The following is a 12,960-nucleotide window of genomic DNA, read 5'->3' as shown; positions in this document are numbered from 1 at the left end:
CAACCTGAACGATCCGTATCTATGTAATCAACTCATATGTAGTAACATGAAAGGAAAGCTATACACGATGCACCAGGTGTTCTGGGGAGGGCGCTGGTGAGGAGAGAGGTAAATTTTAGTTTAAAGTGGAAAACAGCATCTTGTACTTTATAGCCATTTAATTCTCGACACTTGGCTTTTCTGTTTGCTTGTTTTTTACTCAGTCATTTTAGACACGATTCTAACCTGTAGGCTCTGTAGGCAAGACAGAGTATCTTTATTCTACACTCTGGAACGCTGAGTCCCCATAAGGTGCGGCCTCAGTGCTGGAAACCAAGGCCCTGTTGTTTGGATCCAAGTTTCCAGCCTACTTCTGGGCCCAGAGTTCTTTAGGGAAACGTGTTACTGAAGAAAAAAAAAAAAAAAGCTGTGTCCCGGAATTGAGGTTGTAGGAAGGACCCCTGATAGGCAGTTCGGCAGGTTCTCTCGGGGCGGGGTACGCTCCACTGAACTCCGGAACGCATTGTCTTTGAGGGCGACACCCTGAACGCTGCCCGCGGGAAGGGGACAGAATCCCCCCGAGGGGTGCGCGGAGCGCAGCGGGCCGGGAGCCCCGAGGCCAGGGGTGAGGTCAGGGTGGCCTGGGGGCCGGGCCCGGACGTGGCCTGCAGACTCAGCGCTGCACGAGCGCACTCACACAAAAGAGGCCGGAAAGTGGCGGGAGGAAGCGGGCGCGTCACGGGGGCCGCAGCTGGGAGCCTGGCGCGCCCGCCCCGCCGCGTCCCAGGTACACGGCCCGCTCGCCCCGCCGCTCCGCCACCGCCACCGCCACGACCGCGGCGCCGCCAATGAGACTCCTTCCGCTCCTAGGTGAGTGCCCGCGCCCCGGTCGCCCGGCTGCCCCGGGCCAGCACCTGTAGGGAATAGGCTATTTCCAAGGTGGAACTCACGTGCCGAGTGCGTTTGACCAAGACTCCAGGGGGAATTGACACAGTCCTTCTCAGGATGTTTTTCTCTTTGGCCTTTCAACTCTGGAGTTCGATATTCAGTACCCAGGGACCAAGTCATCTTTTTATTCCTGCTGACAAAGTCCTCAAAGTCCCAGACTTTGACCTTTCTTCTGATCTTCCCCCAAGACATTTGGGAAATCCAAACCATTAACACTTGTGGGAGGTTTCCTGGCCTTTCAAGGGGACCGCTGGCCCAGACTTTGGGTTCCTTTAAAATACCATTTCGATGATACTGTGCGGAAAGAAAATAAATCACATCTTTGAAGCCGAATTAATTCTGGTTTAGACAGTATATACAGCCCTATGTGAGGCTAGGATTTAGAAATGAATGTTTAAGACTCTCTTGTTACCAGATGAGGACAATTTATCTCGGATGACTGTTTTCAGAGTTATGACTTGCGTGATTCAAAACTGTCCATCCCAAGCGTGTTTGTCTTCAGAAGGCCTAGGACAACAATAAAAAAGGAACGTCCTACCCTTTTCCTTATCGTTTCCTAACAGCCCACATAATACCATTGCCAACTTTGTTTTCAAAAACTCTGAAATAAAGGCTTGTTCTCTCTTATGCTGCATGTTATTGGTCATGTTTGTCTGGTGTTCCATTTCTGGAAGATCGATCTTTGACCAGTATGTTGAGTTGATTTTTTTCCCCTCTAATGGGAGAAAATGTAAAAGAAACTTTATTATGGAAAAGGCAGAATTTTAAAAGATAATTAGAACACAGAAAAAAAAAATTACATTTGTCCTCCTGAATGGTATGATATGTTTCTCTTCATCTTAAAATAACACAGATTTGACTTTGAAAAGACACAAATACTCAGTTCACCTTGACTTCTTTCTGCACAGAATCATTCCCAGGGGAGAGATATTACTTTACAATCATGTAGCTACCTTTAAAAGTATCTCACCTCAAGGTGAAGCGTCCAGTGATGTAAGAATGCTGTTTTCTTTATAAAGCCAGGTTGCTTACTACATTTTAGCTTGGTTGAGGTTTACTTGATAAACACTGAGACTGAAGAAAAACGTTACATTTTTTACTCACTTGGTCATGTCCTGTTATTTACCTAAATCCTCCTTTGGGAAATTCTCATAATGCATTTATCTAAATGGAAAGAAAGAAGGATAGTAATGTGTATGTCATCTAACTCAACAGTGGGAGAAGGTTTTTCTTTTTCTTTTTGAAAAGGTGTATTCTCTATTTTCTTTAGTGGGTTTTTCCACTTTGCTGAATTGTTGCTACACTCAGAATTGTACCAGGACACCTTGTCTCCCAAATGCAAAATGTGAAATACGGAATGGAGCTGAAGGCTGCTATTGCAACATTGGATTTTCAGGAAATGGTGTCACAATTTGTGAAGGTAGACAATCTTTATTACCTCTTTTGGAGTATATTGTAAGATTAAATTCTGATATGACTGCTTTTTTCTTATCGAGAAGTTAAGTTGTCTTACTTTATACTGTTTGGTTTCATGCTATTGATAAAAAAGCTTAATTAACGAAACGATAAGTTTAAACTTCCCAGGTCAAAATTTATACTTGATTATGGACTTTTGATGACTCCATGCATATCTTATTTTGGGTAAAGATTGCCCTTGAACTTAAGCTGGAAAACTAGGTTCTGAGAGCAGAGTCAATACCTTCAGGAACAGAAGAACAGAGAATTCATGAAGTCCAGGCTGTATCCGCATGTGTTGCCCTCAGATACCCTCCTTAGTACTTGCCTATCTAAATTTGAGAATACCATTAAGAGATTCGAGGTTTTCTCCTGCATACCCTGGATATATACCCTGGAGAGAGAGAGAGAGAGAGAAAGAAAATTTTAAAATATATTCTTTTCTGAAAAAGTAGATCCCATTTATGGAACTTTAGACTAGAGCCCAGAGCAAGAATGCCAGGAAAGTTCCTTCTAGGCTACAATTTAGCCCATTGACTTGATGAACAGAACACTATCCCATAATCAAATTTAAGTGATTTCTTGCCTGTGGTCTCCATCACCACCATGCCTCTTCTTTCCTCAAGCTTCACCCAGTCTTTATTCTTTCTTTCATTTTTACTAGAATCTAGTTTAACTAGGTCAATAGAACAACATTCTATGTAGGAGAGAGCGAGGAAAAAAAAAGTTCCAAGCTATATAAATTAGTTTTAAAATATAATTAAATGGAAGTCTCAGACTCGAACTGTGTGGTATTACACTCCTAAATGTATTTAAGATAACATGGACTTTTTCTAATTAAGCCAGGATATTGTACATTGTTAATATTGCATGTGTTTGCTTATAGCATAAACAAGTTGTGTCTCGTGATTCAATTTGATAGGCTCTTAAAAAAGATTAAATATGCAGTATATAGTAAGACCAGACCTCATCACAATTAGTTTAATGCTTAAAAATGTGGAGCAAAGCTACAGTTGCTTAATGGTGCATTATTAGATCAGGCATTTCTGCTTGTACATACAGCCGGGATTTGTAATTTACTATTCTACAAGCACTACAAAATTCTTTCCATAAATAGTCTTAGATTTTTATTGTGTATTTAATTGAATGGCATTATGGCAAGTTGATAGTTGAGTGACCTTCAAAATATGGCATCAAACACATTAGTGCACTTTTCCACTAATCATTACAAATTGTACCAGAGTACTTCATAAGCAGTGTTGCCTTTTTGTTATTTAGATACTTTTCAAGTGTCATGATTACCATCATTAACATCAATAATTTTTCACAATTTGGACCTTCAGCAGCCAAGCAGTTCATAATCATGTTTTTAATGATTTCTTTTAAAAACACCTCTTCCATTATCCAATGCAATTGTTTTTCCCCCTGCTGTTTAGTCAATAGTCAGCTGAAGGGCAGAAAATATTTTCTGTTGAAAATAAAAATATTTCAAGAGCTTTGGCCCTGAAATTTCTTTTCACACAGAACACAGTTTATAATGGGAATTTTTTTTCTTTTCAAGTTCTTCTTAAATTCCCTTCTTATTTGAAGAATGGTACATATACACTTGTGTTAATATTCACAATCTGAGGTTTATAATATCCTCTTAAAACTGTTCAAACAGTGGTTTTCATCTTTTTCACATTTTATTAATCCACTGACAAATTTGGGACACTTTTTTCAGTAAATATATTTAATATGATTTTTGGAATCAAAACATTGTGTTTTCAACTGCTGACTCGTCTAGGTTATATTTTGGGTTTGAAGACTCTTGTTGGCTTTTTTCATCTCTAAGGAGATTCCCCATCTTTCCTTATCTTTCTCTAAGATTGTTAGTAGGTCTCTAAGAAATCACTGGACAGAATTTTTGTTACAGAAGATGCCTGCTTCTTGAGGAGTGAAAATTGTTGTTTTTTGGCATCATTAACATCATCTTCATCATCTTCATAAAATCTGGCTCCCTCCAAGGCATGCCAAATAAATGTCATGATAATAACCCAACCTTACTCAATGTATTCTGTTCCAAGAGCTAGGTTTGAACAAGTTATTTAGACTTTGGATTACGTGGTCCCACAGAAACAAGTTTTAATAGTAGTGAATTTATTTCACTTAATTATCTTTTTATTAAACAAGTATTTGTTGAGCACTTTCATCATCATCATTATCATTATCACGATCATCATCAGGATAGTTTAGCTGTATTGTTCACTTAGTCCAAGATATTAATTAGCACAACATCTTCATCCGTTATTATTCCCATTTTATCTATAAGGAAATACAGTGTTAAGAAGGTAAGTGAAAATCTCAAGTGACACAACAAATAAGTAGTGGAGCCAAGATTTGAGCCCAAGTCTGTCTAATTCCAGTGCCTGTATTATTACTCACTGTGTTTGACCATAAGGCCTCTGCTTAACAGATACTGCTATGCCCTTGGGTTAAAATAATCAATAAGAATTGACCTTGATTTCTAATATATCTGAGGACAGTTACAGAACTATGTTAATAATTTGATACAATGTTATAAAAGAGGTAAGTTTGAGGTGTGCAGTCAACAGCAAGGAAGTTTTCCAAGTAGAGGTGACATTTATGCTCAGAATTGAGAATAAATAGATTTTATTAAGACGAACAAAGTGACAGAGAGAAGTCAGGCAAAAGGAATCAGCAGTAACAAAGGCCTAGAAGTTGAACATGTGTGTGTTTTTTTTTAAGGAGCTCCAAGTATTTCATGCTGGATATATATCACAGGTATCTTAGTTGAGGGGTCAATGGCAATTAAGTCAAGATGTCAAAGGTATGGACTTTATTCTGTTAACAAAAGAAAGCCTTTGGCAGGTATTAAGTAGCTGAGTTACATGATAGATTGTATGTATTAGAAAGATAACCCCATTAGGTAGAGTAAGAATGGATTAGCAAGGGTCAACTCACAAAGACCATTTACCCAACCTGTAAAACCAATAGTACAGTTCATTATACTTTATGCTCCATCTACCCAATGTACTTTAATCTTCATATCAAGCAGTTGAAATAAAAACTACAGATGCTGTCTTTTACTTACAAACAGTATTATTACTGGTTATAACTAGCTTCTGTTGAACTCCACACTACAGCCTTTTGCATATGAGAGAAGCAGGACTCTGAAAGCTTAAGTGAGTTCCCCAGTGTCCCAGGCTAAAGTGATAAAGTTAGGACTCAAACCCTGGAATCTCAGCCTTCTCTAAATTACCAAAAATGTCAGCGTATTACCAGTCACCTGGTAATTAGTTTAGTACAGATTTTTAAACCAAATTGGTGGAACAGTATCATTTTAATAGGAATGTATTTATTACCACTTTATTGAGGTATTAATGGGAATTTATTACATACTTATCTTTATGCTGACATGTAAGTGTATTTTAAGATAGGAGGTGAAAAAGTGTGGAGAAATTTGGGGGTACCTTTAAAGGCTTTTGAAATTGTTGATGATGTTTAACTATAAAATGTAGGTTATTTTAGTTCTTTAAACATATATTACTATTGCCGTTCCTTATGGCTCTCAGTACATTTTTGACTACCTTCTAGTGCACAGTAGTTACAAATATAGGAAGTTAAAGATCCCTCCTCCCCTAGGTAATTATGAAAGTGTTAAAAAAGGGAAGGAAGGTTAGAAGGGCTGAAAGAATCTTTGGCTACACCTAAAACACTATATTGCTTGAGTTGGAATAAACTGAGCTGTGAGAAGCAAGAAGCAGGAACCAGTGGAAGGATGCAGTGCATTGCATGTTTGGGTGTAAGGATGGGGGGTGGTGAGAAAATAGTCTCCCTACTCTCATATCAGCACATTAAGTGGGGCTGTTTTTTGGGAAGTTTCATGGAATGAGAATGGGTAGGAGGAAAACAACTGCCCCAGGTAAGGAGAGGAATGGTCAGGAAGGATGTAATTGACTACCAGTACGCATGTATAAAAATCTTTTCAGAGCTTGAGACATGCCTATTATGCCTATTATGAACAACATCACAAGCACTTTACAGAAAATAATGAAGTCTTGGTGCCTGACTCAGGGAGACATACTGTATGATTAAAAAGTTTTTCATTATTATCTAATAACCATACGTATGCTTGTAAAATTCAACTGGAAGAATATCATAATAAACTAGAGAGCAGTATGAAGCTGGTAAAGGTAAAGAGAACAGTGTCACAGTAGCTATCTAAAGAGCAGAATGTGAGAGAAATATTAATTAAAATAGTCCACTAGCATGAATCTGCCCAGGATAAAATAGAAGTGTTGAGGACATGTGATTGCTTCCATAACAGTTTTTTCTTTAGTAATAAAGAGGATGCTCATCAAAATGGGCAAACCAATAGTCATCAGAACAGACGCAAAGCATACAAAATGTGTATGTCATGAATATACACATCGTTAACACAATTAGATATACTATCTAAACTATGTCCTACAAGTAATAACTGTAGCTGTAAATATTTAACAAAATGATAATATCCGTAATAGAAATGTGAACAGAAAAAGAACTCTTATGTACTCTTCTTTGCATCACATCTCAATGATATTTCATATTTAATAATGATATATACGTATAGTCAAAGCTATATAACATACATATACCTTTTCACTTTTATGAGGTATAGTCACATTCTGTATGTGAATGATTTTTCAGAACAAACATGCCAGAATAACAAACTAATTGGTATCACCCATTTCTCACTCAAGTAAATATCATTGTCTAAGATGGTTTAATTATGAAAATGATACTACCAGTGCTTAAAATTTTATTAGAACTCTTACTTTATAATTTATATGTGTAATATAATAAATTAAATTTAAATAAATTATTTAAGTATATATATATATATTTTTTTTTTTTCCTGTCCTCAATGACAATGAGATTTTGAGAGTGGATTTAATCTTCAGAAACAGCTAAGAGAAACTTTTAACCAAATCTGATGGGTGAAGTGGAAGATTAATTGCCAAAATGGTTTTAAGAAAATGGTGTGTGGTTATAAAGTAATATGAGATGAAATATTTTTCATGAGTAGCATGGAACAAAGATAGTTTTTTAAGTTTTGAACTGTTTTGATATTGCATATAATAGCGAGATCACTAGAATAAATGTACTGACTTTCAAGTTGTTAATTCTCATTGGGATGCTTAAGTTCTGTTATTTGCTTAAAGATAGTTGTATTATTTTCACGCATTCATTTCATAAGCATTATCTGTTCTTTATGAATCCGATTCCAAAGGGCATTGTTAATATCTCTAGCTCTAAAAGTAACAAAGATAAACCCAACACATTGTTGAACTAGATTCTAAGTGTATACCAGCTTACTTAGAAATATTTTTGTTAATACAAATATTTTATGAAATAAACCTTACATTGTAGGACAAAAATGTCATAAAATGTATCAGTGCATTTTGGCGAACATGTCAAGCATTTTCTTATATGATAAACATCATCATTACCTTTTTAAAACATCATCATTACCTTTACTTATTTCAACAATTGGAATATTCATTTTGGCCCTGTCATTTTTGAAACCTATTCTAGCTTTGAAAATTTAGAATATGGTACCCTTAATAATTTAACATACCAACATTTTATTTCTGTTACCAAAAAAGATGGTCCATCAGTTTAGTTCTGTCATGATGTGGCAAATTAAATAGTCTGGTTACCAAAGTTAGTCTATTTATTGAGTGAGACAGTTGGAACAAAAACAAGGAAAGTTAAAGTTTATAATCATCTTTAAATTGTACTGATATTTAACTTCTGTGGAGTTACATACCCAGAAGATAGAGTGCATCAAAACTGCCTGGATCAGGTCCCTCTAGAAAAGCGATTTTTCACAGCAGCTTCTAAATCTTTTTTGTCTTAAGGCTGCAAATGGGTATCTTTTGAATATTTGTTTTCATTTCTCATCTGGCATCATCAGCTCTCCTAGTAGTTCATCTACAACTTTTCTTATCCTTTTACATTTATTACATTTTGTGGTATTGAAACTTAGGAGTACAGAATTGAGTAGCAGCCAGGGCTAGCATTTTCTTTAATTTTTCCCTTTCTCTCTCTCTTTTTCTCTCTGCCTCCCTCTCTATGTCTTTTTCTCTTTTCTTCTTGTTCCAGTCCATAGAAGGAGGTGTCTTCTGGTTTTTAAGGAATATTTAAGGAATATTTGAAGATTTAGAAATCTATGTCTCAATAACATTACATCCACATCTTCCTTCATATGTAATATGTTACTAAAAACCCTTGAGGAAGCAAAATTTCTTTTGTAAAACAAGTGTATTTTTACATACGCCAGAGGAATTTCCTAGGAAAATGAATACTAATACAAACTTGAAAAAGTATGAACTCTAACATGCTTCTAGATAGCTGTGTATCAAATTTTTTTAAAGTGAGGTACATATTTCCTTGGGCCTTCTTGTACTGAATGGAAACTGTAACCTGTTTAAAAACTGATAGTCTAAATTAACCCAAGGCTTACATTCCAGGATGCATGATTTCTGTGAACTTCATCCAAATAAATAAAATACCTTTGCCAATTTCAGAAATTCTTTTCCTTGTAACTAGAAATATGACCTCTTTCGTCTGTTGACAAGAAGGGTTACACAATAGAGAGAACAAACTCAAGCACAATAATTAAGTAGAACCTCCTCAAAACAATCTACTCTATAAGATTACAAATTCTTTTACCATATAAAAAGAGAAAAATAAAAGAATAAACCATTATAGAAACCATCTTTAAGCTAGTGTTTTATTTTTAAAAAGAAAAAGAAAAAAGAACTTGTGCCATTTGAGTTTTGCTGATCAGCTCCACAGTTTTAAAACTAAAAACTTCTCCATATCTCCTCCCTCTATTTGTATAGCTGATTCACTTTGTTATAAAGCAGAAACTAACACACCATTGTAAAGCAATTATAGTCCAATAACAATGTTAAAAAGCTAAAAACTAAAAACTTCTCTTATCTAACTTGACAAGGTCATTTTTTGCAGACTAAGTTTCAGGAATCATTTTTCTAAGTCATCCTGTTTTATGTTTATTTCACTGGACAGATATGACAATGAATGAGATACAAACTAAGAAGTATCCTGAGCTCTTAAAGAAAAGTTTAATATGAATATATGATTTTGGATTTTCCCAACTAATCTATAATGAAACGTGAAAATGTTTCTTCATGTAGAAGTCTCATTTATTTTTGATTACTTTTTAATCAGTATTATCTACATGGATTCATTGCATATTTAGAATCAGAAAAGTAATATCAGATAACTAATGGCACAGAGAATCAAACAGAAATAGTAAAAATCAACACAGAACTTCTGAGTTCTAATATCAATAATCAAAAATACTTACTCAAATTTCTGTGTTAAATCAATCCTAGATAAGACTTACTATCTGATTTGACATTATCAGAGTGATGGGGTTTTTTTTCAAGTGAAGACTATCAATTTGTTTTTACTGTAGGCTAAAATGTTGATTCATCATATATATATATTTATATATACGTCATATAATATGTGTTGCTGATGATAAAGCATCAATAGCAATAAAATTGGATATCATTTTTCTAGCATTAGTTTTCATTTTTTGCATGCAAAGTGAACATGGCAGTTGTACCATCTTATATTTTATGTTCAGTCATATCTTTAGGAACTGCTAGGAAATTTAAATTAAGTGAAAATTGTGCTCTAAATGTGGAATTTTCAGACATTTTAAACCTCTGTTGCTTTTCAAGAAAATATTGGCATAAAGAAGAACAAAGGAATTTGGAGATAGCACCTTTAACACCATAAAGTGACTCAATGAGTCTCAATTTTTTCACTTTGCTTATTAAAATTCTATTATTTTGTCAATATTTTAAGATTGCTAACTTCATTTTGCAAAATTGATGATATTTCTTTTGTTGTTGGAATGTCAATTTTCTACAGTCCCAGTTTTAATAGGTCATTAGCATACTTCATAGCCAACTCCCAGTTATTTTGGAAGCAAATTAACCAGTCTTCTGATTATCCATTTTTGCATTATTTCTCTTCATCCTTACTTAGTCTCTTTAATGCTTAAATAAGGAACTTCAGATTTACAGCTTATTCACAAAAAAAAAATAATAATATTGATATTAATTTGAGTGCTTTCTCTGAGCTACCATCTATTCTAAGCACTTTACATGAATTTGTAAATTTAATCCTCATAACAACTCTGAAGTAAAAGCTAGTATTATTCTCAATTTATAGGTTAAATAATTTTCCCAGAGAAAGTACCTTCAAACAGTCTTCTCATATGATCCTCAAACTACTATGTGAATTAAGTCTGCAAATAATGAAATTGAATCTCATTAAGAAAAAAATGAATTATTTTGGTTCTACCCCTCCTACCTCAATTCTGCTTTTTTTGGTGCTACATTATCAAAACAACTGATAAAAAGAAAAAAAAATGTGTGGTGTGTATATTTATCATACCTTAGGAATAAGTACAGGAAGTTAAAACTATTTACAAGTTTTAATAGCTTGATGAAAATCATAGGCCAGGAACAATTGTTTAACTCCTGCTTATCTATCTCTTTCAAGCCCAGTGAATTATTGAAAATAAAATCAGTGAAATCAAAGGAGGCTCATGAGACATCTACAAATTAAGAGTGAACTTCTCAAAATAGAATCCAGTGCTACGAATGGGGGTAGTTCAATGTACACAGAGAAGGCTTCAGTGAAGATGGTGTCTTTTCCCTGTGGTGGTCATATTCTTTACCCTTCCCAGAAAGGGAGTGGAAATCTAAGTGATTGGTTGAGACATTATTTTCCTAAAACTGTACAGATTGGTCTCCCTATTTCCCATTGGTGTTTGCTCCCAAATAAAGCCAAGAAAATACTCTCAAAGGAAACTTTGTCATCTGCCTGTCATCACTTAAGGTGAAAATTAATACCACCTTTCTGCCCACTCCCCATCTATGCTACCTGGAATAATGCCTGAAACTTGCCCCACCCATGTATGCAGCAAACCCAGAACTCTTGCACTAAAGAGGTTGTAATTGTCAGGCAAAACCTGGGTCATGGTACCTGTGATAATCAACATTGTTCTTTAGTTATAAACATAAGGGTCTTTTAAGGATAACCAGTCATTGGAGAAAAGCCAAAAATACAAACACAAAGATGAATAAATAGAACTGGCCTGAAAAAGTTACTTTCTAGGGAGAGAAAGTTTGAAGGAAAAACTCTAGTTGATACCCTCAAAGAGATTCTCAAAAATTTTGCATCCTAACAACCAAAACAAATAGAATAGGCTTCTGTGTGTGAAAGAGCTATTATACCAGAAAAAATACTTTCTTCTTTGGTATATCCCATAACCTTTGTGCTACTCAATTCCTTGTACCTCCTTTATCCTTTTATTCACCTCCTTTTGTAGAAATCCATCAAGACAATAAACTGGTAAAATTGTCAGTAATGCAAGCAATTCTTAAAAATCACCAGAAGATTGAGACTAAAGTCTCTATTCCTGGGTTTTCTCTCCTATGAAAATGATCACACACCGAACAGGGAAACTACAAATTTCAAATTTTCTTACACATCAGTAGAAGATACCCCTGGACTGCATAAGTCAGGATATTCTTAAGTTCATCAGCTGAGCACAATCCCCCTTTTTATAATAACCCAATTTCACCCCCTTGTGATCTTTTCCATTATCTCTGCCTACAGCTCTCCCAAATTCCTCCCCTAGTTTATCTCAAAGGTAAAACAGGGTAGTCAATGTGTCTTTTGACCCTAATTCCATGATTTGCTGGTAATTTTTCACATTATAATGTCACTAATATGGGGATAGAGCCCATACTTGGTACCCAGGAATAGCGCATTGTTGTTGAAGAACCTCTGCTCCATTTGATTGAACTCAAACTTTGTTTTTGACTTACTTATAAATTCTGTGGTTATAATATTGTAATTATCTGCAATTTCCAACCTATGTTGTTTGTTTTCCCTGAGTAATTTCCTGAATTCACTGGCTAATACTCTTGAGAGTTCATACAAAAAGATCTATTTTTCTCCTCCAATAAAATATATTAATCTTCTGATCTATGTTACTCCCAAATTGAGGCAATAACGTGCAATAAAGCAGCAGAAAAATAATACCCAGAGACTGCAGAACTAAAAGGCAAAGATGGAAAATACGAGAGCAACATGGAGAACCTAATATTCATCTAATAGAAGTCTTATTAAAGTAGGATCAGACAAGATTTCGCAAAGGAAATAACAAAAGATATAAGACAATTTCCCATAGCTTAAGAAACACCTGAGTCTTCAGTTAAAAGAGCCCTCTAATATTCAACTGTCTTTTGCATAATATGTTTGTGCCTTGCTTCTCAGCTTATGTTTAAGGAATACCTATTGATATCATGCAATAAAAGAAGAGTATAGTTTACTTCATAACCTGTCATTTTTATTTATACATTCAAAATGTTTATTACCTTTGTGTACCTAAATAATAGAATATATAGACTTCTTCATTCCTGTAGCATAGGTGAAAACCTTCTCAAATCATGGGGACAGAGTGAGAAAAAGTACTTT

General features: G+C 35.1%; 1 protein-coding gene across 3 annotated transcripts in view; it reads left to right on the top strand.

Moving 5' to 3' along the window:
• The first annotated feature begins 407 nt into the window (after positions 1 to 407).
• ADGRL4 (adhesion G protein-coupled receptor L4) overlaps positions 408 to 12,960 on the top strand; it is a 121,936-nt gene continuing 109,383 nt past the window's right edge. For 2 of the 3 annotated variants that reach the window (XM_060024124.1, XM_060024115.1), the window contains exons 1-2: positions 408 to 849; positions 2,198 to 2,347. In XM_060024124.1, coding sequence (XP_059880107.1) covers positions 828 to 849; positions 2,198 to 2,347 — 172 coding nt within the window. In that variant the 5' untranslated portion in view covers positions 408 to 827. Of the gene's footprint in view, positions 850 to 1,600; positions 1,745 to 2,197; positions 2,348 to 12,960 lie in introns of those variants that run through there. The other variant, XM_060024133.1, reaches the window with a different exon arrangement.

This window comes from Delphinus delphis, chromosome 1 (assembly GCF_949987515.2).
Source record: "Delphinus delphis chromosome 1, mDelDel1.2, whole genome shotgun sequence".
In the NCBI taxonomy this organism is placed as follows: Eukaryota; Metazoa; Chordata; class Mammalia; order Artiodactyla; family Delphinidae; genus Delphinus; species Delphinus delphis.
Note: the sequence above shows the minus strand (reverse complement) of the source record. Positions and strands in the feature narration are given on the sequence as shown.